Below are 23,159 nucleotides of genomic sequence, written 5' to 3'. Positions count from 1 at the left end.
TTGGTTTTTTTCTTCTGAGAATGGCTGACCTTCCCACATTGGAAGGTGGAAAGGTCTGCCATGCACAGCCTCAAATGGTGTGATGCCTGTGTTTATTGGTGTAATTCTCATATATGTTTTAACTAGACTTAGACATTCAGGCCATGGTTTGCCTGTTTCTTCCATTGTCTTTTTGAGTCTTAGTTTAACTGTCCCGTTAGTTCTTTCAACAAGCCCTGCACTCTGTGGATGATAGGAACAGTGGTATCTGAGTGTTATACCCAGATGGGTAGCCATGTTGTCAATAATGTCATTGACAAAATGGCTGCCATTATCACTCCAGAGCACTCTTGGAATGCCATGCTCTGGGATGATGTGTTTACAAATGGCTTTGGCAACTGAAAGTGCATTGTTATATTTTGACGGTACAATTTCTACCCACTTTGAAAACGAATCAACAAGCACAAGACAGTATTTATATGGACCACTTTTAGACAGTTCAATGTAATCCATATGTACGATTTCAAAAGGGTAAGTCCCAGCTGGGGTCTTCCCTCGTTTTGGCCTAATGTTACCTTGGATGTTGTGTCGGCAACAAACCAAACAAGATCTACAAAAATTTTTAAAATAGGTCTGTAATCCTAACGGTACTATAAATGCTTGTCGTACCACGGAACACATCCCCGGTGTTGAGACGTGGCTTTTACCATGACTCAAAATAGCGACCGCGTGATACAGACTGCGGGGAATGACGGGTTTGTTGTCTTTTTGAAAAAGTCCTTCAAGAGTTCTTGTGACTCCCATGTCCATCCATTGTTGCTTTTCTTTGTCAGGTGCATTGTCTTGCATGTCTATTAAAATTTCTGTTGGAATATGAGACGAATTTTCTTGATTCGTTTGGGTGAAAGTATCTGATTGTCGAAGTGCAGCTTTTTTCGCAGCTGCATCAGCTTTTGCATTTCCAAGTGAAACAGGGTCTTTGTTTGTTGTATGTGCTTTGCATTTGCACACTGCTAATTTAGAGGGCAGTAGTACTGCTCTCAACAGTTCTGTTAGCAGTTTTGCATGTTGGACTGGTTTGCCGGATGAGGTCTTCATTCCTCGTCTTGCCCATATGGTAGCAAAGGTGTGGATGGTTGAAAAGGCATACTGGCTATCTGTATAGATAGTGACAGGTTTGTCTTTGAACAGTTTACAGGCTTCTGTCAGGGCAATTATCTCTGCAGCTTGAGCTGAGTAGTTGCTGGGCAGTGGTTCAGATTTTAAAGTCTTCGTCTGGCTGACCACTGCATAGCCTGGGTTGTTCTGTCCAAACTGGTCTTTGCCTGATGATCCATCCACAAAAATGGTGTCTCCTTCGTCGAGTGGTGAGTCTTTGAGATCTGGGCGAGGTTTGTAAACCTCTTCAGTCTTTTCTGTACAGTTATGCGGTTGTCCATCTTCTTCTGTAGGTAAGAGGGTTGCTGGGTTGAGGGTGTTACACCTTTTGATGGTTAGGTGAGGTTGGGATAATAAGACAGCCGTCATTGCTATGTGTCTTGCTGGGGACAGGAATGACATCTTTGTTTGCGTGAGTAGTATGTCCACCGAATGGCTAACCCATAAAGTTAGTGGATGAAATAGTACTACTTCTGCTGATGAACGTATAGCCATTGCTGCTGCACAAACTGATTGGACACAATTTGGCAAGGCTTGGGCCACTGTGTCCAATCTCTTTGAGTAGTAGGCTACCGGGCGGAGTTGTCCGCCATATTGCTGTAACAACACAGATGTCATGAATCCATTTTTGCAATCCACTGTTTGAGTAAAAGGTTTCTCATAATTAGGGAAACCGATGGCTGCTGATGAAGTTATCTTCTGTTTTGTTTGGATAAAAGCTTCTTCGGCTTCCCCTGTCCATTTTATAGGGGCATTTAGTGGTAGATCTTCGGTGTAGATTAAATCCAGAAGTGGTTGGGTGGTTTCCGCATAATCTATGATCCATTGTCTGCAGAAATTCACCAGGCCCAAAAATGCCATCATTTGTCTTTTGGTACATGGTTTTGGGGCTTGGAGGACAGCCATCTTCCTGTCAGATGTTAGTTTTCGGCCTTCAGCTGAGACCAGATGTCCCAAGAAAACTACTTCCTTTTGAACCCATTGAAGTTTCTCCAATGAAGCTTTGTTTCCAGTTCTTGCTAGGTGTTTGCATAATTCAATTGATTCTGAAGTGTTTTCTTCTTTTGTGGGACTGGCTATCAAAATGTCATCCACATAGATCAGAATTTGAGTGGACTCCTTGTGTTGGTGTTGACTGATACAATTGTTAATTTCTTGTGAAAAGATAGTTGGGCTTTCTGCATACCCCTGAGGTAATCTCGTATAGGTATATTTTTTGTTGTTAAAAGTGAAACCAAACCAATGCCTGGCTGAGGGATGCAGTGGTATTGAGAAAAATGCATTGCTTAAATCAATTACTGTGAAGAATTTGTGTGAATTTTGTAATTCGTTCAAAATTGAGTGCGGGTCGGGGACGCACGGTGATCTTTGTTTTACTGCTGAGTTAACCGCCCTGAGATCATGCACCATTCTCCACGATTTAGAATCTGCTTTCCTAACTGGAAAGATTGGTGTGTTGCAACTGGCAGCAGGTGCTTCAATTAGGATGCCTGCTGTTATCATGTCTTGAATAACTGGCCGTATGCCTTCTTTGGCGTCAGGTTTCAAAGGATACTGTCTAATTTGTGGGCGGTGATTTCCTTTTGGCTCAATGGTGACCTCGGTTGCTGTGGTCATCAGCCCCACATCAGTCTTTGAATTTGACCACAATGCTTCTGGAATGTCCGGGAAGTCACTAGATTGATAGTAGCCTTCCAAAACCTCTTGTAGTCATTCACTTAAATGGATGTCTGGAATGAAAATTGTTGTCCACCTAAGTGATGTATAAGAGACTGGTCCTAAATCAGGAATGTCACATGTAAATGAGCCGTCCGCTTGTGGTTGCCATGGTTCGTTTCTTAGGATGAGAATTCGGAGGATTATCCTTTTCAGCTGGTTCCATTCCATGTCATGTGGTTTTGCCAGCAGTATGTGAAGTAATTCTCCTGGAAAGTCGTGCTTTTTCAGAGGCTCAATGTTTCTTGGAGGCTGAACTGTGATAAACATCCACCCAGATTCGTCACTCCAATAGACTTTGTCTGTAGTCATCTTTTTTGGTTGAAGTTTATTCCAACGTTCCAAGAAGTCTTGCTTTGGTTGCTCTATAGCACATTTGATTGTACAATGCAAAGGGTATTTTGTTTGGGGTTTCCACGATGTAGTTTTCTTAAACAGCTGTAGTGGAAGCGATCTTAAATCTGTTGTAATTGAAGATGGACCTGCAACTATCGGATTGAGGTTGTAGAATATTGTTGGGGCTCCACTTCCTTCCAGGATCAGCATCTGGAATTCGTCTTCTTTTTTTACCACCATGTGATCCCCTTTAACCGTTAGTGTCAAACCTAGCGTTTTTATCAAGTCTCTTCCCAACAGATTTTCTGGACATTCAGGAACATAGACGAAACGAATTTCTCTGTGTTCAGTTCCATCTTCATCAACAACTGTCGTTGGTTTAGTGAAATATCTCTTGGCGGGTCTTCCTCCTACCCCAATTACTAACACTGATGACTTGGCCAATAATACTCCTGGTGGAAGGTTTCTAACCACAGATGATTGGGCTCCCGAATCTACTATAAAATCAACTGGTTCTTCTCTTGGTCCTACCTGTACTTGTCTTTTAGGAGGATTGAACGATGAGATATTTCCAAATAATACACTGAGATCCAGAATGGGAGTTGGTAGCAGATCTTTAGTCTCACCAAAGTTCTCCTCATCTTCCTCCTTGTCTATCTCTCTGTCGGTTAGTCAATCTTCGGATGATTGAGGATTATTATTTTTATGATAATGCCTTGGTTTCAGCTTGGAATTGCACTCATCTGCGAAGTGTCCATATTTTCCACAATTGTAGCAGTTGTCGTTTTTCTTTGGACGTCTTTTCCATCTTCCGGTTAAACGGCCGTTCTCTCTTCCACGACCTCTTCTTCCTTCTTCATAATATATCGGCGCAGATGGGGTGTTTCCAGCGGCGGAAAGACCTTCAAGTAGTGTTGTTATGGTGAAAACAGCTGTCTGGCTTTGCTTCTTCCTCTTCAGATCTTCAGCGTGGATGGCGTGTGTCACTAGGTCACTCATTGTGGCTGTTCTCCAGGTGATCAGATGTTTTCTTATATTATTGACGATGCTGTCTTCCAGACCATCTAGGAAAGCCGACCTTAGCATGATTTGGAAAGGTGTATCCGGGGCTTCAGCTTCTTGGACTCCACTGCAGTTTCTCATTTTCTCTGTCAGTCTTTCGACATATTGCCTGACTGATTCTCCTGCTTCCTGGCGGCATTGGGTGACGGAGCTAAAATCAGGTGGCTTGGTAAAAGCTTCTCTTGTTCGGTCCATAATTTGGGTGAAATCCGCAGTCAAATCATCTCCATATGGACGTGCGACTTGGTTGGCATCGAGGGGGTTGAAGTTCCCCATAACCCGTCCTACCCTGTATCCTAAAAGGTATCTGAGGACCGTCAAAATTTCTGGGCCATTTAATCTGTAGCTGTTGACAAGCTCCCTGACTGCTTCAGTCCATCTTCCCACGTTCTGCTCTAAAGGAGGGATGGAGGCACAGGCTTCCTTCATCTCAGTTTGGGTCCAAGGGCGATAAACGTGAATTTGTCTTTCTTGGCCCAAAACTCCAAAAGCTGGATTTGCAACAGCTATCATTGGATATATAGGATTTGTTGGTATGGACGAATCAGGCAGTTGGGGGTACAAGTTGGCTGGTTTTGTGGTGGTTATGTTGATCCTCGCCGTTTGTTTTGGAGCGGATGTACTCATCTCTTCATTCTTTGCTTGAAAAGTCTTGCCTCTGGTGCGGCCTCCCATTGGAGAGTGGTGCTTTTCAATTTCTCTTTCTTCACCCCCAACTTTTCCTTCTTTTGCTCGCTCATCCCTCTTATGCCTGTCGCTGACAGCAGTATGTTGATACTCCTCTTCTCTAACCCTCGCTTCGTTCTGCTCCTGTTCTCTCCTCACTCTGTTCCTGACTATCTCTCCATTCACCCCAGTTTCTTCTTCTGCTTCAATCTTCATGCGTAACATTTTTCTCTCTTCCTTGCTAGCAATATCCATCCTTCTTTTCTTACTCTGATCAATCCACAGATGTAATATTCCTATCTGTGAGTCTATCTCACTTGTGTCTCTTCCCTTCCTAGCCCTTTCCTTTCTCCTGTGAATTAACTCAGTTTTCAATTCGAGCTTTGTCTCTATTTCCTTCAGTTTTTGATTAAAACCTTTCTTTAGCCATTTCTCCAAATATTTTGAACTATCAGGGTGTATTCTATTCATAAATTTCACATCTGGGTCCTCTGCTAGCATCTTTCTTTGGGCCTGACCCATTTTTTTTTTAACAAATGTCAACCACAAAGAAAAGTATCTCTCAATAGCTTATTCCTGATCTTATTAAACTTTGACTTGCTAATTTTAAACAAAAAAATGGCCTTTTTTTTTTTTTTTCTATTAATTAATTTTATTTCCTGGTATTGCTTTTAATTTATCCGTGTAAAATTACCAAATTGTATTTTACCTAACTTCTTCTTTCTTAAATTATCAATTTCCAATTGAAAAAGGAGAGGAGAGTGTAAAGGAATCCTTTGTTCTGCCTCTCTTTCTCCCCCCCTCCAAAACGCAGGAATAATTCCGTGGGCCGGCGAGCGCATGCGCAGTACACAACACATAAGACAAAGGACACCAGAGGAATGCGGGAGGGGTTAGGGACATGCAAAAAGTAACTAACAGCTCAGATACATAAATCACGTACACAGACAGACATGGGGCCCACAGACAGACTCCTACAATACTCCCCGAATTCCCTCTTTAAGCCACGTATTTATTCTGGGTTATTTTATTTTGGCCTGCTCATTTTAAAACGATTTCAAACCGAGGACTCTGCCGACTGCAGAGATTATATAATCTCAAAAGCGAACCACTTTATGCCTGTCTTCTCTCTCTGATTTACGAGGCAAATTCCTCTAGTAATATCATAAAAGTGCCGTCTAACTTTCCGTTAACAGCAACTGAAACGAGGCCTATTCCTCTAGTTTCATTCGATTGAGACTAGTAATCAATCGTACAGGCTATCGACACCGTTAGCGATGAGGCGAATCCTCGAATCACGGTAATCGGCTCGTCAATATATGAATCACACACACACACATATATATATATATATATATCATACATATATATGGACATACACAATCATATTTGACTCGGTGAGGCACAACCCTCGAACCAATTTAATAATTCGCTAATGAATCCCCAATTGTCAACCTCTTATTTCATTTTATGGCTTTCCTTAATTATTTTTAATCTTAATATCAAAAATGCATCCCACCTGATTGATCAGATCAGCCTCCCCTTGTTCGAAGAACGGTTTTCCCAGGTCGTTGACTGAAACTCGATGGGAGAGAGAAAAAGAAGAACCAGTCAGGTGGTCCTTTGTTTGAAAAAAAAAAATGTTGAAAAGTTCTTTCTCCTCAGTCAGACGACTGCTGGGGCACGTTCCGGGTCGTATCGGCACCAAAATGACAGATTAATTTGGGATATTAATCTTTGGCTGATATGAGAGTCAAGGAAGATGCAGGTTTGATATCAACAGGAGGCCTCCAGTAACCGCGGGGAGAAAAACGGACCCACTCCATTGAATGACTCCCTTTCTCTCTCCGTGGCCCAGTGACCTGAATGTTTTTATTTGGAAGAAGTCAAGCAGTTGTAAAAACATACCAAGATGACTTTCCTGTATCCTTCAAAATAAAGACTGAAAGTGTGCATATATTTTAAACAGAATCATATAAAAGAGTAGAAAAATAGAGAATAAGTAATAAAAATAGTATGAACTCAAGTACATTCCATCAGAGCCATTTGTGACGTGAATAATAGAGATAATAGAGAAAATTACAAATAACTAGATTTAATATACCTTACAAATACTCTAACTCAGTACAACATTTATTTATATCTGTACATTCAAGGAAACTGTGCAGGTCAGATGTATCGACATTTCGTTCTGTATACACGTGTACAAGAATGACAATAAAATATATCTGAATCTGAATCTAAATTATCATTTCTTTGAGTGTTTTTTTAATTTATACGCTTTATGGCTGATTATAAGTCTGATGTAACCCCTTTCTCACAGAAAGTCAGCTTTTGCCCGCTCCTGCTCGCTCATGACCATAATAAAAACAGGTAATGGAAATACATGAAATTTTGCAGAGCTATTTTAAGTATTCGAAGCAATCCATATCCCATGACACCCACAGAGACCTGAGGGCTGGTGTGTACTTTTAAGACGGTCTCTTGCTTCTCTCTAGTGAATTTGAGTGGCTACTGCACCACTAAATGCTAAATTATTCCCTATAATTTTAAATAAGACCTAAAGCCGCACAGAAGCAAGATGACCATCTATAAAGACGTTTGGGTAAAAAAGATAAAGGGTGAGAAGCAGAAGCCATTAGAAAAGTACATTTTTAGTAATGGTGATAAAATCAAGCAACACAGAATCCATGAAGAAACACACCAAACATCAAAATATAAAGTAAAAATACTTACTTTTCAGTGTAACAACAAATATAGTATGAAATACAATAATACATTTTAGTTTTGTTTTTTTAATAAAAAATGTCAAATGAAACACAGGATCCCTGAAATTTGCAAGAATAAAAAATTGTTTTAAAAAATTAAGGCATGTAAAAAAATATATAAAATACTAAACACTTTTAGCTTTTTACTCAATGAACAGATGTAATGTCAAACAACAACAAAGAATTCCTTCAAAAATGCAAAACCATAAAATACTAATTCCAAATATTAAATCTTCAGTGCTATAATTAAACTCTCACATACAACTTTGATTTAGACTTCTGAAAAACACATGGAAAGCTGTTTTGATTCAAAAATAACATTTAGGCATAATGTTTCATAAATACCACGTCACTACATAAATAATTTTAACACAAATACAAAAACAAAGTCCTTTACCACACAAAGAGCCGATCTAATAACACTATTGTCACATGCGACTGCCTTTGAATGCCAAGGTCTAGATCATCTCTAAAGAGCAAAATGACGCTTTACACAGAAAAACAACGAAATCCAGATGATAAAAGGGCTGTATCTGAGTCAGATCATGAGGCTTCTCCTTGGTAACTATAGAAACCAGTACTATCGGTTTCATGTGCGCAAACACCTACCCCCCTCAAAAAAAAAAACTGCCTGGAGAAGGATGAGCGCCACCAGGCTGTACTTGCCCATTACACAGGAAGTGGTGCCCCTATGACTCTGGTGGTCAAGGGAAGGGTGATCCATGAACTGCGTCAATATGTAGGACATCAATTCTACATCATCTATGTACAGTTGGCTGGACATAAATATGTAATATTGAAAATAATTTAGAGAAAACTTGAAAGTTATCTTTCCAAACATGTCACTTAACATATATTGAAAGAGAATAGAATGGAATAGAATAGAATAGAATAGAATAGAATAAAATAGAATAGAATAGAATAGTCTTTATTGTCCTTAATAACAATGTGGTGTGAAATGTTAACAACAAGAATAGACATGGCACTCCTAGATAAAGATAAAATAAAAGAAAAAATAAGATTTAAAAAAATGAAAGACTACAACAATAATGTAAACCTTTTCCTATTGAACTCTGACCTGCAGAATGATCTTGGCCACTCCTGATGATCTTGTGATGTGACCACAACATCGAAGTTTTTGTCTGGGTTCTTTGTAAGGAGCAACGTGCCCTCTGAGTATGTTGTGCACTGTTTCGTTTGTCACATGGGCTGAGTAGCTGATGCCTAGAAGTTTGCCGTAGCATTGCATCTCCACTCCCCTGGACTTTCCTTTCCAGCTTTGCTGTATGAGTCCATGTCTCGCAAGCATAGAGGAAGATGGAAGTAACAAGCGCTTAGATACGTCTGATTTTTGCTATTTCGTTGCTATTTTCTTGTCTGTCCAGATGGGTTTAAGTCATGCAAGTGCGGCTGTGGTTTAAGCTATCCTGGCCATGATTTCTGGTTCTGACCCCTCTTCTGATAAGACAGCTCCAAGATAATCAAATTTGGAGACAGGTTCAAGCTCTAGGGGGGTTTTGTGCAACTTTCCATCCCATACTGGGTTGATGCTGGTGATTGACCATATCTCTGAGTTCCTGTTCTTTTCCTGTAAGTCTGGCAATATTATCAGCAAAACTGAGTTTTTTAATGTTATGCCCCAAATTCTGAATGTACCTTTATGTTGGTCGAGGGCTTCAGTCAGGATCCTCTCCAGAACAGATGTTGAATAAAGTGGGAGAGAGAATCCAGCCTTGTCTGACACCGAATTTGGTTTAAAACCACGCTTCAATAGGTACCATTGATCAGTACCGTACTATTGGCGTTGCTGTTGAATGAACAGGACTAGTTACAGTATGTGCTCCTCAGCCCGAATCTCTGAAGCATGCTGAGTATTTTGGATGACTGTTTCATGAACCGCGGTTCGAGGTATGTGTTGGTGACGTACGCGGTGACGTTTGAAGGGCCGCGAATCGGGTGTAACGTGTGATATATCCAGGATGAATCTCTAACATTAAGTGTGGCTCGAAAAAAAAGCAGGAAAGAAACGGCCCTAGAATTGAAAGTCCCCTTCAGTACTGGAAATCACAGAAATATACACTTCCAATCCTTTACAAAAATGCTATCACACATCTAAGCACCTCTGCTTCATCTGTACCATGTGAAAGAGTGAAACAGGTGAAATTCTCTGCAAAAAAAAAAGAAACCGCCAGGGTCCAAAAACTTTGGAAAAAATATTGTTTTTAAATAAAAATGAATAAGCACTTTATTTTACATCCTTACATCACTTTTTCATTCATGATACACTCTTACTCTGTTACTCTCTTAATACAATCTTCAAATATACTTTTTTGTATTCAGAGCGTATTTAACACAAGCATGTTATACAGATTTCTGTTCAAGGTAATGAATCTTGTTGAAGCACCTGTGTGTGTGTGTGTGTGTGTGTGTGTGTGTGTGTGTGTGTGTGTGTGTGTGTGTGTGTGTGTGTGTGTGTGTGTGTGTGTGTGTGTGTGTGTGTGTGTGTGTGTGTGTGTGTGTGTGTGTGTGTGTGTGTGTGTGTGTGTAGCATTTCCCTGTAGGGCTTCACTGCTGTATGGGGTTTCATTTTGTCATTACTAAGTAGGACCTTAGCATACGTTTAGTTTGCATGACTGATGATACCGTTGGCTCTGTAGTTGGAGCAAAGTTGAAAGTTGATCCCTTTCTTCAGAATCATAATTACAAGTGATTTTGTCCATGCAGATGAGCACTCTCCTGTTTGCCAGGAAATTTTTGAAAACTTTGTCAAGACGTCTATAGTGAGTTCACCACCATTTTGTGTGAGTTCTGATGGGATGTTGTGGATTCCCGGACACTTTCTGTTCTTCATCGAGTTAATTGCTCATACCTGTCAACCTCCACGGCTCCATGCCCTTACAAACTGTCGTATTTTCCCTTACAAAATACAAAGTAATCTTACACCATATTTTTTTTTCAAACGTGTTTATTTATGTAGTTTAACATGTTATATTGTACATGTGTTTCGTTATATCATTTATATTGTTAATGAACATTTTGTTGTGAGTTCCTGAGTTGCTCGACATGAATGCGGTTTATCATAAAAAAAAGTTTAAAAATTAAGAAGCTTGGACGTTCACTGTAGAAGGAAAAAATACATTCAAATATAATTAAGTAGAATAATACATTTTCTTATTCAAATCATGAATTCATTTTCTGCATTAAATTATTGTTGGTAATATTCTGATTAAAGGGATAACCACAAACCTGTCTTTTTTCATTTTCTCATTTAACGCTTCCTTTTTTTCTTAACTTCTTTTTACAACATAATAATTCGTAATATAATGCATCAGAGCAAGTGAGCCGTTTGAGAGACGGCTCTCTTTAATGAGTTGAGCCGAAAAAGCTGGTTCTCTAAAAAGAGACGGACTTCCGTTCACTACATCAAACCGCTCGCTTTGTTTGCAACGAAAAAAAACGATACAGAGATAGAGGCTTCTGCGGCGAACTCGTTTGACTTGATTGATTTGCCGTTTTGTGATAGTCGTGTATACCGGATGGTACCCATAATTGACAAATTTGCGTTTTTCCGAACAGATTTTCTCGTACGTCGTACACGTCGTAAAAGGCATAACCAACGTACTTTGTACGGCAAAACCGTACAGGTTGTCTTCTTGAAGGAATGGGAAGTCGTCACTTTTATCAGGGACAGTGAGTAGTTTTAGCGCCTCCGAGTGGTACAAAAAAAACTTCCATCTAGTAAAAAAATAAAAAACGATTTGAATACTGGGGAAACGTACGAGAACTATCATATCCATTTTAACTTTAAGAAAAATAAGTCAAGAAATTTGTGTTTCTTTTACATAGTGGAATCCCTACTTAAGTCGCCGTCATGTTGCTTGCTGTGGAACTAGTTTCCGTTTGTATTAGACAAAAGTGCCATCCAGTGGTTTACATATTACACACTGGGGCTTTAGGGTATGTATAAATATATACAGAACAAAATAAATGATACAAAATAAAGAAATAAAGAAAGGACTAAATGAATAACAGAATGCACAAATATATGTATTATTTGCATTTATGCCATTTATTTAGGTATTTGGGGATTTATTTTTGTGTTCATTTATTTAGATTGCATTTATTTGTTGCCAATTATTTTCGTAAGAATCTAATACGTCAGGATCCATCCTTTAATATCGCGGTGTCACTGTTGTCCACTTCCAATGCTTCCTTTAGATGTCGCTTTTATTTTTGCCTCACTCTCCTCTCATGCACGAGTCGTAGTCAGGTGCGTGGTCACGTGACGTCCACAGTGTTGAAGGGGCACAGCATGGCGGATATGCATGCGGAGGCTGTTGACGAATTCCATCTATATTCCAGCTAACACCTCCCGAGAGACGAGAGACGAACAGGGTCGCAAAGAGCCGGGCCCGGCGAACGCGGCTCATCGATTGCCTTAGCGGAATGGACGAAGAGGCGAAGCTCCATTTCCCGTCTCTGCCCGCCACCAAGGAGGAGCTCCTGGTGGGTTCTGGCTAACCACAGCTAGCCGCTGCTAAATACACTTAAGCTCATTGTTTTTAATAATATTTTTGGGGGAGGGAGGAATTAAATGTTTCATAGTAATTCAAAAGCCAAACATTTCCTACATTGAAGCGTATTCACGTTTATTCTTTTCTATGTATGAATGTAAACAACTCACCCAACCTGTTAGCATCAGCAACGTCACGTAGTAGTTGTGTTATCATTGAGACGCAATCTTACGTCTGCGTTTACATTTCAAATATGTCTTTCCAGGACTGGGCATATCCAATGAGACGCGAAATGCAGGTATGTAAATTAACAATTGTCTCTATGAAAGTGGACCTCGATGTCCTGAAACTGCTACCACTGCTAGCTAGGCGTCAAATTTGAATCGAATCAACCTCAGCCAATTACCCTTTTATAGATCATGAACGTTACAACGCTTCGCCCATTCACTCAATAATGTTTGATACCAAGTTTATTTTATTGATTTTTCTTGGATCTTTCACCACCTACAGTAAATTCAGAGTTACTTATTATACATGGCAATATAATTTTAAACAACATTACACACAAAAATGATAAATGGCATACACCATTTGAAATGATAAAAAAATACAACTTAAGGGTTACAGCATAAAAATCAACATTATTGTATAAAAACGGAGAGCTGAATCATCCCTTGTCATTATTGCACAATTCCAGTCCAAGCATCGTGAACCAGTGTTTTATTTTTCGGCGTTAAGGGTAATTATTGCCTTTGGGTAAAAGCTATTTCATCAATCTATTAGTTCATGTTTTGATCTCCCTGAATCTTCTGCATGAGGGCAATAGTTTTAGTATTTATAGATAGATACTTTACTTTACTCTATACTTTTTAGATAGATAGATTGACAGGATGGTCTCGGTGCTGAGTTGTAGTTTAGCAACAGCGGAGTGGATGATGTCACATGCTAGGCCAAAAGTTCGGCGTCCCTGCAGCAGATGGAAATCTTTGTGCCCAGGGTTACACCACCTCGTGTTCACGTAGAGCGAGTCCGCCTCCCACAGGCTTTTGTGTATCTGTCTGCCCTAACAGCGCTGAAGCTCCACGTCAGCGTCCGGGATGCTAGACGTGAGCCACGTTTCCAGAAAACACAGCAAACTGCACTGCCTGTACGCGTTGATGTTTTTTACCAGCATAGCCAGTTTGTCGGTCTTATTTGGTAGAGAGTTCACATTTTCCATGATTACGGACGGTACTGAATGCTTATATTGCCGCTAGCCGCTTAGCCTTCACCTTAGCTCCGGCTCTGCAGCCACGATGGGGCCCCCTCATCACGCCCGCACGAGAATTCTTCAGAGCAAGTAGTTGATTCCTCGGATAAACGCATTTTTGTGCGTTAAAACCCATTTACCATAGTATAGCAAGTAATCCAAAGTGTATTTGTCAAATGGGACGAAAAACGCCGAAGATAGAAGCAGACAATAAAAACAAATCACAAAAAGAGCGAAATAACATGGAGCTGCTGGAAAGGCTGCCGCTCGCGGCGCCGCCTATGATGTTATAAAAAAGTACAGAAAGTGTCCTTCAGTTTTTTGAGCTCTCTTTATACAGTGAGCATTTACAATTCTTCTAGTGAAGGAAAGGGGCTGTCCACAATTTTTAATGCGTAAGTGTAACATTCAAGGCTTCAAACGCTGTAGGAATTTCTGAAGTATTAAATGAATCAAGATCTCTTCTACATCTTTTGAAATTAAATCACTTGTTTTAGGAAACACAGACTGAGGCTCGCTATTTTGCAGCTGATTGAAATACAGGATGACATTAAATTAAACTTTTGCAATTGTTTTTTCATCAATTCTTGACTGTGTTTTAGAATAGTCTTTCACTTGACATCTAGCAGGCCTTGTTTCTGACTAAAGGTTGCAGTTGCATAATACTATATATATATATATATATGGATTTATCTGTAAAAAAATCATACACATCTGAGAACCGAATATCCTCAACCTTGGTGAGAATGCAGTGTTCCCTCACCATATCCCAGTTTGACTCTTGCGTCTCAGATACATTTTTACTTGTATTCCCCTGTTTTTGCGTACATTGCAGAATTTCAGCAACACCTTTAAGAGTGCAAGTACATTCAATCTAAGAGCTGTCATCTGTTGTCCGGCCCCTGATTAGAGCAATCCGAAGGTATTGTTTATGTAATGACAAACCAATAAGCCCCTATACATGCAGTCTTGCGAGTGGGCCACGCACAAGCGATGTGATTAATAAGATAGACATGACACCAAAATTGAAGAACTACCGTTCTTTTTTTGTCTCTTGCTATAAAAGTAGGCCCTATTGCCCTTTGCAAGGTAGACTGACACGACTTTCCAGAAGAATGGTCTTGCACTATATATGGATGGATACAACCGTTGCATCAACTATATATAGACTATAGCATTAGCACTATTTGGGCTGAAAAGAGAACTGAAATGCCCTGGAAAAAAAATCAACCGATACACATGAGGTTTTTTAGCAAGTAAGCCAAAGTTGGCGCGTATCAATTATCTCTGTACTACAAGTCGCACGGTGCTTTGCGGCATAAACTTATCCTGGATAAACAAAACTGCACTAGCACTGTAATGCTCACAAGTTGACAGGTTTTTGTGTTACCTTGCTACTTCTTGTTCGTATTTGGTGGCCTTGGTTTATCACTGGTTGAAAAGTACTTGGTAAGTTTGTATCGATTGTACACTGTCAAATATTGCTGAGAGCAGATACTAGCAGAGTGCTTTTTTTTTTGTTCAGGCCGCTGAAGCATGCCCGCCCAAAATAAACTGCACTGTTTTGGCCGTAATCTGTTATTACCTGTTGTTTGTGTCATGCATCGTGGCTTTTATTTTACCTGTTCTTTCCGCCTAAAATGAATAGCATCCTGTGAAGCCACAATCCATTTCATCGCCTACTATTTTTTCGGGCGGCGGAGCGCCCGTTAAAAATGGAGGCAGGGGAGTACTAATTTTGCAGGATTTGGGCCCCATTAACTGTGATAAATAAGCAATTACATTACTTTATATGGGTAGTTTTGGAACAAAATAATCAAATAGGCTTTGTTAAGTACAATAACGAATGCAATTGCTATGTTCACAAATCCGTGCCGATGTCTCTTCCATTCTTTTTGATAGGAGATCTTACCAGGGCTGTTTTTAGGTCCTTATTCAGCTGCCATGAAAAGCAAGGTAAGTACGTCATAATTTGCTCTGTGGCATGTATTAATCTCTTGCAATATTATAGATTTTGTTACCTGTGGTAGCTCCAGGTTCTGGAGAGACGGGGCATCACCCATGTGGTGTGTGTGCGGCAAGACATTGAAGCCAATTTCATCAAACCCAATTTCCCGCATACAATTAGGTGGGTATTGTAATTTCATTGTATAAAGCAGGGGTCAGGAACTTTTTTGCCCCAAAAACCACAGAAGCATTTTTTTTGTTTTTTTGAGAGAGCCTCACCATATGTTCAAGACAAAATTCAACAAAACCACCCAACCCTATCTCCACACCTAAGATTATTCTTCCTAATGTTTTATTTTGCTGTCACGTTTAAGGATTTGATCAAATTTATGAACTAATGATGGGGCCCGGAGCCTGTGTGCAAAATAACAAATGTACCCCTTAAAATTTGTGTCCCTCCCGCAGTTACTTGAGAGCGTTAAGGCTCATTTTGACTGTCTTCTTTTTTTTCCACATATGAGGGTTTCTGAACAAGGTGCGAAAGAGGGGAGTGCACTATGTGTGCATCAATCTGCTTACCCAATCACATTGCTCTGGTTGCTTGGCTGGTGTTTTTGGGTCTTTACAGTTTGTTGTGTGGGTTTTCATCATAAAGTGTCTCAACAGTAAGCATAGTGTTATGAAAAATTTGTTTTGTCCACAGTATTGTGGTAGAGAGAGACAGACAGACGTTTTATTTTAAAGGGATACAGTTTTTTTAAATAAATCGATGTTTTCTGGGGTGGAGGTCAGGGGCACCTTCATTAAGAGGGACTTGGTCGATGTTTTCCCTTTTTTTTTTTATGGGCTTTTATTCGGCAGATGGTCCTAATGTGTATTTGCAGGCTTTTGTGTTAAATCATAGTTCCTATATTTAGGATTCTTTTTGAAACCAATATTATTCTTTTTAATTATTATTTTTTTTTCTACCACGAGTAAGCGCCAAATAATTACTTTTCCTTTAAACTTTCATATTATGGTGGGGATAGAGCTTAAGCGGACTTGCAGTGCACGCGAACTTTAGGGGTCAGAGCGGCCGGATTGTAGCCAACGGGATTTGGTTACACACGTACACGGATTTAAAAAATTTCTGTGAGTGAATCATATTTCCTTTTAACCCCTTAACTTTCCGCCAGACTTTTGATAGACAAATACGTGTCTGTACATTGTAACCAGTCACAGAAATACTGTATGTCATGCCACAAATCATTGGACAATCATTGGATATTTGTAATCATCACAGAAACATCACGATCAGCCTAAAAACAAGATAGCCAAAAACTATAAAGCCGGCGTAACTAACCAAAGACGTTGTTTTGCAACCATTAAGTCCAATAAAAATACGCAACCATGAGCTCCTTACCTCTGCAAGTGTAGTGAATCAACTCTTGAACAATATTTACTCCAAAACACACGATAATGCCGACAGATAGAATAAATCCGCCTAAAAGTATGCCGGATTCGTTCAATGTTTCCTCTTGTAATTCGTTCGTTTCGCTACAAAACTCCCCTTTGAAAATAAACAAACTTGTCAGATGACTTTTGGTAAAGCTGTTAGTCTCTCACCATTTGAGTGACACCACTCTTTCTTGGCTAATGGGCTATTTTTTTCATAGTCCACGGCTCGCATTAGCCTATATGAGCCTGTTTGATGAAATTTCAGACCACTCCCTGGTTTCTAAGTGGGAGAAATCGCAGTGTTCAGATACTTATTTTCTCTATCTGTAATTTACCACGGCACACATATTTCACACCAGTGTGCTGCCGCACGGTGGTTGAAAATCACTGGTCTAGTGCGTCGGATTCAATCGGTTGGCGGGCCTTAAGCTTGTTGACCTCGCTGTAAACGGTAAGTGAGACTTTGCTCAGGTATATTCTAGACTGACCCATTGCATTTGCAGTGTTGTTTTGGCTTCGCTATACTAGAATCAGGACGTGTCTGTGTGTTGTTGCAGATATCTGGTGTTAGACATCGCAGACAATCCAATGGAGAACATCATCAGATTTTTTCCTACGGTAAGTTTGAACGGTAAAGAGATCCCTCGGTTTTCACAGTTAATGGGGACCAGAACCACCCGCGAAAAATAAAAGGAAGTAGCGTCGCACCCTCATAAAAGCCCCCAAGGGGTTAAACACACCCCAGATGACATCACTACCAATTGAGATTATACGACTAGCAAAAAAAATAGTTAAAAATCTAGAAATGCAAACACACAACACATAATTGCAGTTGAATGAAATGTTTTATTGTCATTATACAAAAGTAAAACAAAATTGGAGGGCTACTCCTTTCAGTGTAAATAGGTAATGTGGAGCGGCCGGCTAGCTGAGCGCTAGTATTGGGTTTCCTCTAATGGAGACAGAACTTTCGCAATGATCAAAATAAAACCACTCTGAATTTTCTCAACAGTTGTGGTTCAAGGTCATCCATTTCTTGGCTAATGGACCTGGTGTTAGCAAGATACAGGGTCCGCAGCAGTGTCTTCGGAGAGTTTTTAGCCCAGAAGGACCACCAGCACTGCTTTTGTCTTCTCCCAGACGGCGCCCGAGTCACTTATGAAAAATAATCCACGCACCACCTGCTGGTGATCACCATTTCGTTGCGATCTTCTAAGTCCGATTCATTGATGAATTTATTTTCAGTGTAACGAGTTGCTAAAAGCAAGTGGTCGCTTCGCTTCAAAGTTGGTTCACGGAGGCAGCGCCCCCTACTATTTGACTGTATACACCAGCCAATCACAGTCGCACACACAGTCACAGCCAGCCAACACAGAACGCCCTCCCCAAAGAACAAAAAGCAGAATACGTTGATATGAAAGACAATAAATATCAAAACAAATAGATTCAAAACCCGCGAAGGAGTGAACCAGCAAAAACCAAAGTGCGAAATAGCAAGGGGTCTCTGTATTTGCATGTTTACACAATATCCATTGTGTAATGCCTCGCACGTTTCTTTCCTTTGTTTTGTTGACAGACTAAAGAATTTATTGATGACTGTTTAGCAGCAGGAGGTAAGAATACATTGTAAAATCATAGCATAATCTGGAACGATTAACTTTTTTTCCTTATCCTACTACGGTTTAGGAAAGGTACTGGTTCATGGTAATGCAGGGATCTCAAGAAGGTAGAGAATATTTCTTTTTACGGTGTACTATTGTTTCTTTTGTCATGATTTACAGTCATCCTAAGATTGTACACCCCCAAAAATGTTCTTTCATATGTGTATAATTTAGGACAGAAAAGTCACAAAAACTTTTTGGGTAAAGGTGTCCTGATGCAACTGTTTTTTTTTTTTTTTTTAATACAGTGCTAAAATCGTGGGATCTGAGTATTTTTAAATACTGATATGAGAACTGCATTTTGTTGATTGTCGTGTTTTTCTCTTTTACAAGTAAGAATTGGGAACAACACAGTTTAAATTCAGACCACTGTAGTTAAAGTCAATTTAAGATTAGCAATGTCAGCTCTAATTTTAGTCCGCACAAATCTGATTCCTTATAGGGGACGGTGTGTATTATTTAGCACCTTCTTGTAGTTGATAAAAAATAATTGGATACTATAACAGGCAAAAATAACAATCGTATGAATGTGCATTTTTAAAAATACTTAAGTCGAGATGTTTTTATTTTACATTAGATGAACCTCACTTAGAATGAGCTGAGGCATTTGTCCGCCATACTGCTGCTACCGGTACCTGGAAAAATTAAAGCTTGTGAAAGGTTTGGCTAAAAAAAAATCAGAAATGGTCTGGTTTGGTTTGGTCACTTTTAGTCCCTTTGTGGTTTTCCCCGTGCTTTTTAGCACTTGTTTTCAGTTGCTCGACTCAATACAGTGACATCTAGTAGCCACATATTACGACACTGTCCCCTTAAGACGAACAGTTGTTTTAGTCACGTTCTCTGCATGCCAATACTGAACTGTCAGAATAGGACGGGGCGGGAACCCGCGCCTCAGGAGCCCCATGCGGCTGCCAAGTGGCTCCCTGGTGCTTTTCCAAAAATGTTTACAAAAAACAAAAGAAAAGAAGCAAGAAATATGTACTTATTGTTTTTAGTTTATTAAGGAGGACAAACATTACCCAAACACGTTTAACATTTTCCAATGCTGTAAAAATGTGTGGAATAAATATTACATTTAAACTAGGATTGAAACTTTGAGACAAGAGGAAAGATCAGCTGGTACGAGTTCACAGGTGGGAAGTGATGAGTTAGACTGCTGCGCGCTTATTGGTATCATGTTGTAAAAACACGGGTTATCACCTTAAACACAGCAAAGTCATTCATTTTGATGTGAAGTCGTGGATCTCGGATTTGAACCCCTGCCTTGAGAACTTATCTGCAATGCAAAACTCCACCCCATCTGTCCTCTGCTTGTTTTCAACTTTCTCTTCTCATTTTAAACCAATATTTATTATCAGTGTTGGATTGGGACACCTTACATTTGGGGTATTGGTAGGTCATGGTAGGGCTCTAAGAAATGTTTTTTATTATTATTTCCACTTTTAGTGCTGCCTTAGTGATTGCCTACCTTATGGAAACATTTGGAATGAAATACAGGTGAGTCTTCATCTTCCATTTTATCTTTGGACATACTTGTCGATGATAGATTTGTATTAAAGGTCTTAGGATGAATTGTCTAAAATAAAGGTTTTTGTGCAAGTGAGCACTGTTCTTACCTATATATTTCCCCTCTAGGGATGCATTCAGTCACATCCAGGAGAGGAGATTCTGCATTAACCCCAACATGGGATTTGTGCATCAGCTTCAGGTGAACTTCAACCTATAACAAGTTACGACTTAAACTCGGTTAATATACATACGAAGTAGAACAGGGGTGTCAAACTCATTTTAGCTCAAGGGGCCACATTGTAGCAAAACTCTGGGGCTAGACTAATAAATTAATGGCGTAAAAATGTCCCTGAGCTGGAGGGCTGAGGATTATTTTGGAGGCTCACAATTAAATTATGATTGCTGAATGATTCGATTATAAAATGATTATTGATGTTTTTTTCCCCTCCGTATATTTTTCTTGACTAAGACTTAGTCTCGTTTAGTGCACGCTGTATTAACGCGCACCCGAGCTCTTTTCAGATACTCCGCCAGTCAAATGAAAATGCTACAAAGATGAGTTACGAGATTGCGACGCTGATCGCCAAGTAGTGGAAACCTTTCACGGAGAGCGAATTGATTAAAGACTGAATAGTCGGCCCGCTCACATTTTCAGCACGCCAAATGTGTCCTGCTTTCTGAAAAGCTAGGACAAGCCTGGTGAACTGAAATATTGTACTGGAACATATCCCCTACACATCCTTCTAACCTTTTTAACCCCAGATCCATTTTCATATTGTTGTAGCCTTGACAGAAATTGGATCACTTTTTGCATCTTTACTCCACGCTGCATATTTTTCAGGAATATGAAGCAATCTACCTCGCCAAGCTGACTGTTAAGATGTCACCAGTGCAGCTGGGCCACTCCTTCTTACAAGCAGGCGAGTGTTCATTCCAATGAATTGATTTATTTCTAAAACGCTGTTTGGTCTAATGAAGATGCCCGAATATTCTGGACAGGAAGCCGTAAACGCAGCCTGGAGGAAGATGACGACTTCGGAACAATGCAGGTCACAGAAGCACAACATGGATGAGCCTTGCTTTCATTTAGCCATACGGCGGATTGCACTCTTTCTTTTTACATTTTTAATGGGATTAAAAATGTAGATGTTTGAACAGTTTTCTAAGGGGGGGGGGACCACTTATGTCTGAGACATAAGTAGTCTAATGATGTAAAGTGCTTTTTTTTGTTTTTTCTTTTTTTTTTTCTTGAGCTGTATGCACTGATGGGAAACGTTTTTAGCAGTTTTATAGTATTTAAAGCATTTTTGCATTTGCAGTGGGACAGTATTGCAATGATGCACTTTCTATACTTGAATTGTGTAGATGACCAGAAGGGGGCAGGCGAGGAAAAGGAAAAGCGGCCCTTGACTATGCCCATCAGAATTGTGAAAGGATAGTTGACGCCTATTTTTAGTGTCGTATGATTAATGACTAACATCGGGCTTACTCTTGGCTAGGTTGAAATACATAATAAAAGTTGCGACTGAAACCAATTGGAGTGGTTTCTTGTCTGTTGAGGTTTTCAATTCTGTTAACAGCCTTTTTAATATTTAGAATTGTCATTGATATCGACGTAGTGAAACATTCTATGCGATGAAATTAGACATGGTACACCAGGGCAAACATGTAATAAATACTCTTAAAAGGAAACATAAAAATGACGGAATAAATGGGCATAAACATTTACAACTTGCTTTAGAGTGTGACTCACGTTTTAACAGTGCAGTAATTCTGAAATAGTGGGGGCTGTGTCAGGAGTGGCGCGTGGTTCCTTGGGGATCATTTTTATTTTCACAACAAAGTGCAGTTATACCTTCACAATGCTAGGGGCCAGTGGGACTCTCTTTACCAAAGTGCGCATGGTACATTATTTTCGTTTGCACCGTAGAGACGCTGTGTAGCAAATCTCAGGTGATACCATGGAAAAATATTTAAGAGGAATGAAAAGAGGGAACCCCGCGACACTACTAAGGATAAGCGGTGCGGATAATGAATAGATGAAAAGAGAAGTGTGAATGAGTGGTTAGCATGTCCTCACACAGTTCTGAGGTAATGGGTTCAAAACTAGCTACAAGCCTCCCTGCGCGGAGTTTATATGTCCTCCCCGTGTTTGCTTGGGTTTCCTCCGTGCACTCCGGTCTCCTCCTACATTCCAAATAGCTGCATGTCAGGTCATTTGGCTGGTCCAAATAGTCCCTCGGTGTGACTGAGTAAGTGAGTTGTCTGTCCCTGTGTGCCTTGCGACTGGCTGGCAACCAGTTCAGGGTGTCCCCTGCCCACTGCCCGAAGATAGCTGGAATGGGCTCTAGCACCCCGTAGACCCTACTAATGACAAGCGGTGCAGATAATGGACAGAAAAGTGAGAGCGACCAAAATAAAAAGGATAAATACAGCTATATTTATGATCTTTTTCATTCAGAATGTGCTGCAATAATTTAAACATTCAGATGCATTTTAAATCTTTGCGCTTACAGTTAGAACAATTATAATTTTATACTTTTAATTATTTTATAGTGTTATGCCTCGGTGTACAATTTTCTAAAGTATAGTCTTTAGTTGCACGTTGAGGGTAGGAGGGGATGCTTCCTCCTAAGGAGGGGGCACGGCGGAAAATACTTAAAACACTGTAATATGTTTCAGTGTAAGACGAACTGGATTAGAGCTTTTTGTGGCAAAACCTTCAAATCAATGTCAGTAAAACCAAAGAAATATGGTTCAACCCCCCCCCCCACCCCACCCCCCCCCCCTAACCTCCCCCCAACCCCTCAGCACTTAAAATCATCAGCCTAGCCACTTCCAACCTGTCAGAATTGAAAAACAGGTCCATCGTATAGCTCACCCAATACATTGGCAAAAGTCCGGCATGGGGGCCAGTAACAGCCCTAGATCAAATTTTTACTGGCCCGCTGCCTCTGTCATAAAATTAATATTTGGCCCACCAGTAATGTTGACCGCATTAGAAAATATAATTGTAGGAAATAAAAATAAATCCCAATTTCACCAGATGGCAGTAGCCTTTTGGCCACCTTGCCCTTAGCTTTCAGTGAGAATTCAAGCCCACCCCATTTCTGACATGGTAACTGTAAATTTAAAAAAAGGAAAATTGACTGTGAGG

General features: G+C 40.0%; 1 protein-coding gene and 1 long non-coding RNA gene across 3 annotated transcripts in view; both read left to right on the top strand.

Annotated features, from left to right (window-relative positions):
* LOC148368018 (uncharacterized) overlaps window positions 1-23,159 on the top strand; it is a 532,004-nt gene that overhangs the window by 203,651 nt on the left and 305,194 nt on the right. The window lies entirely within an intron of this gene.
* On the top strand, window positions 11,926-21,537 carry styx (serine/threonine/tyrosine interacting protein). The gene is made up of 11 exons (XM_088334729.1): window positions 11,926-12,191; window positions 12,465-12,497; window positions 15,351-15,404; window positions 15,479-15,576; window positions 17,390-17,450; window positions 18,409-18,445; window positions 18,519-18,558; window positions 19,940-19,990; window positions 20,129-20,201; window positions 20,844-20,922; window positions 21,002-21,537. The coding sequence occupies exons 1-11, from the start codon at window positions 12,132-12,134 to the stop codon at window positions 21,073-21,075; spliced, it is 660 nt and encodes a 219-aa protein (XP_088190855.1). The 5' UTR covers window positions 11,926-12,131; the 3' UTR covers window positions 21,076-21,537.

This window comes from Urocampus carinirostris, chromosome 4 (assembly GCF_059441175.1).
Source record: "Urocampus carinirostris isolate Australia breed hairy pipefish chromosome 4, RoL_Ucar_1.0, whole genome shotgun sequence".
NCBI lineage: Eukaryota > Metazoa > Chordata > Actinopteri > Syngnathiformes > Syngnathidae > Urocampus > Urocampus carinirostris.
Note: the sequence above shows the minus strand (reverse complement) of the source record. Positions and strands in the feature narration are given on the sequence as shown.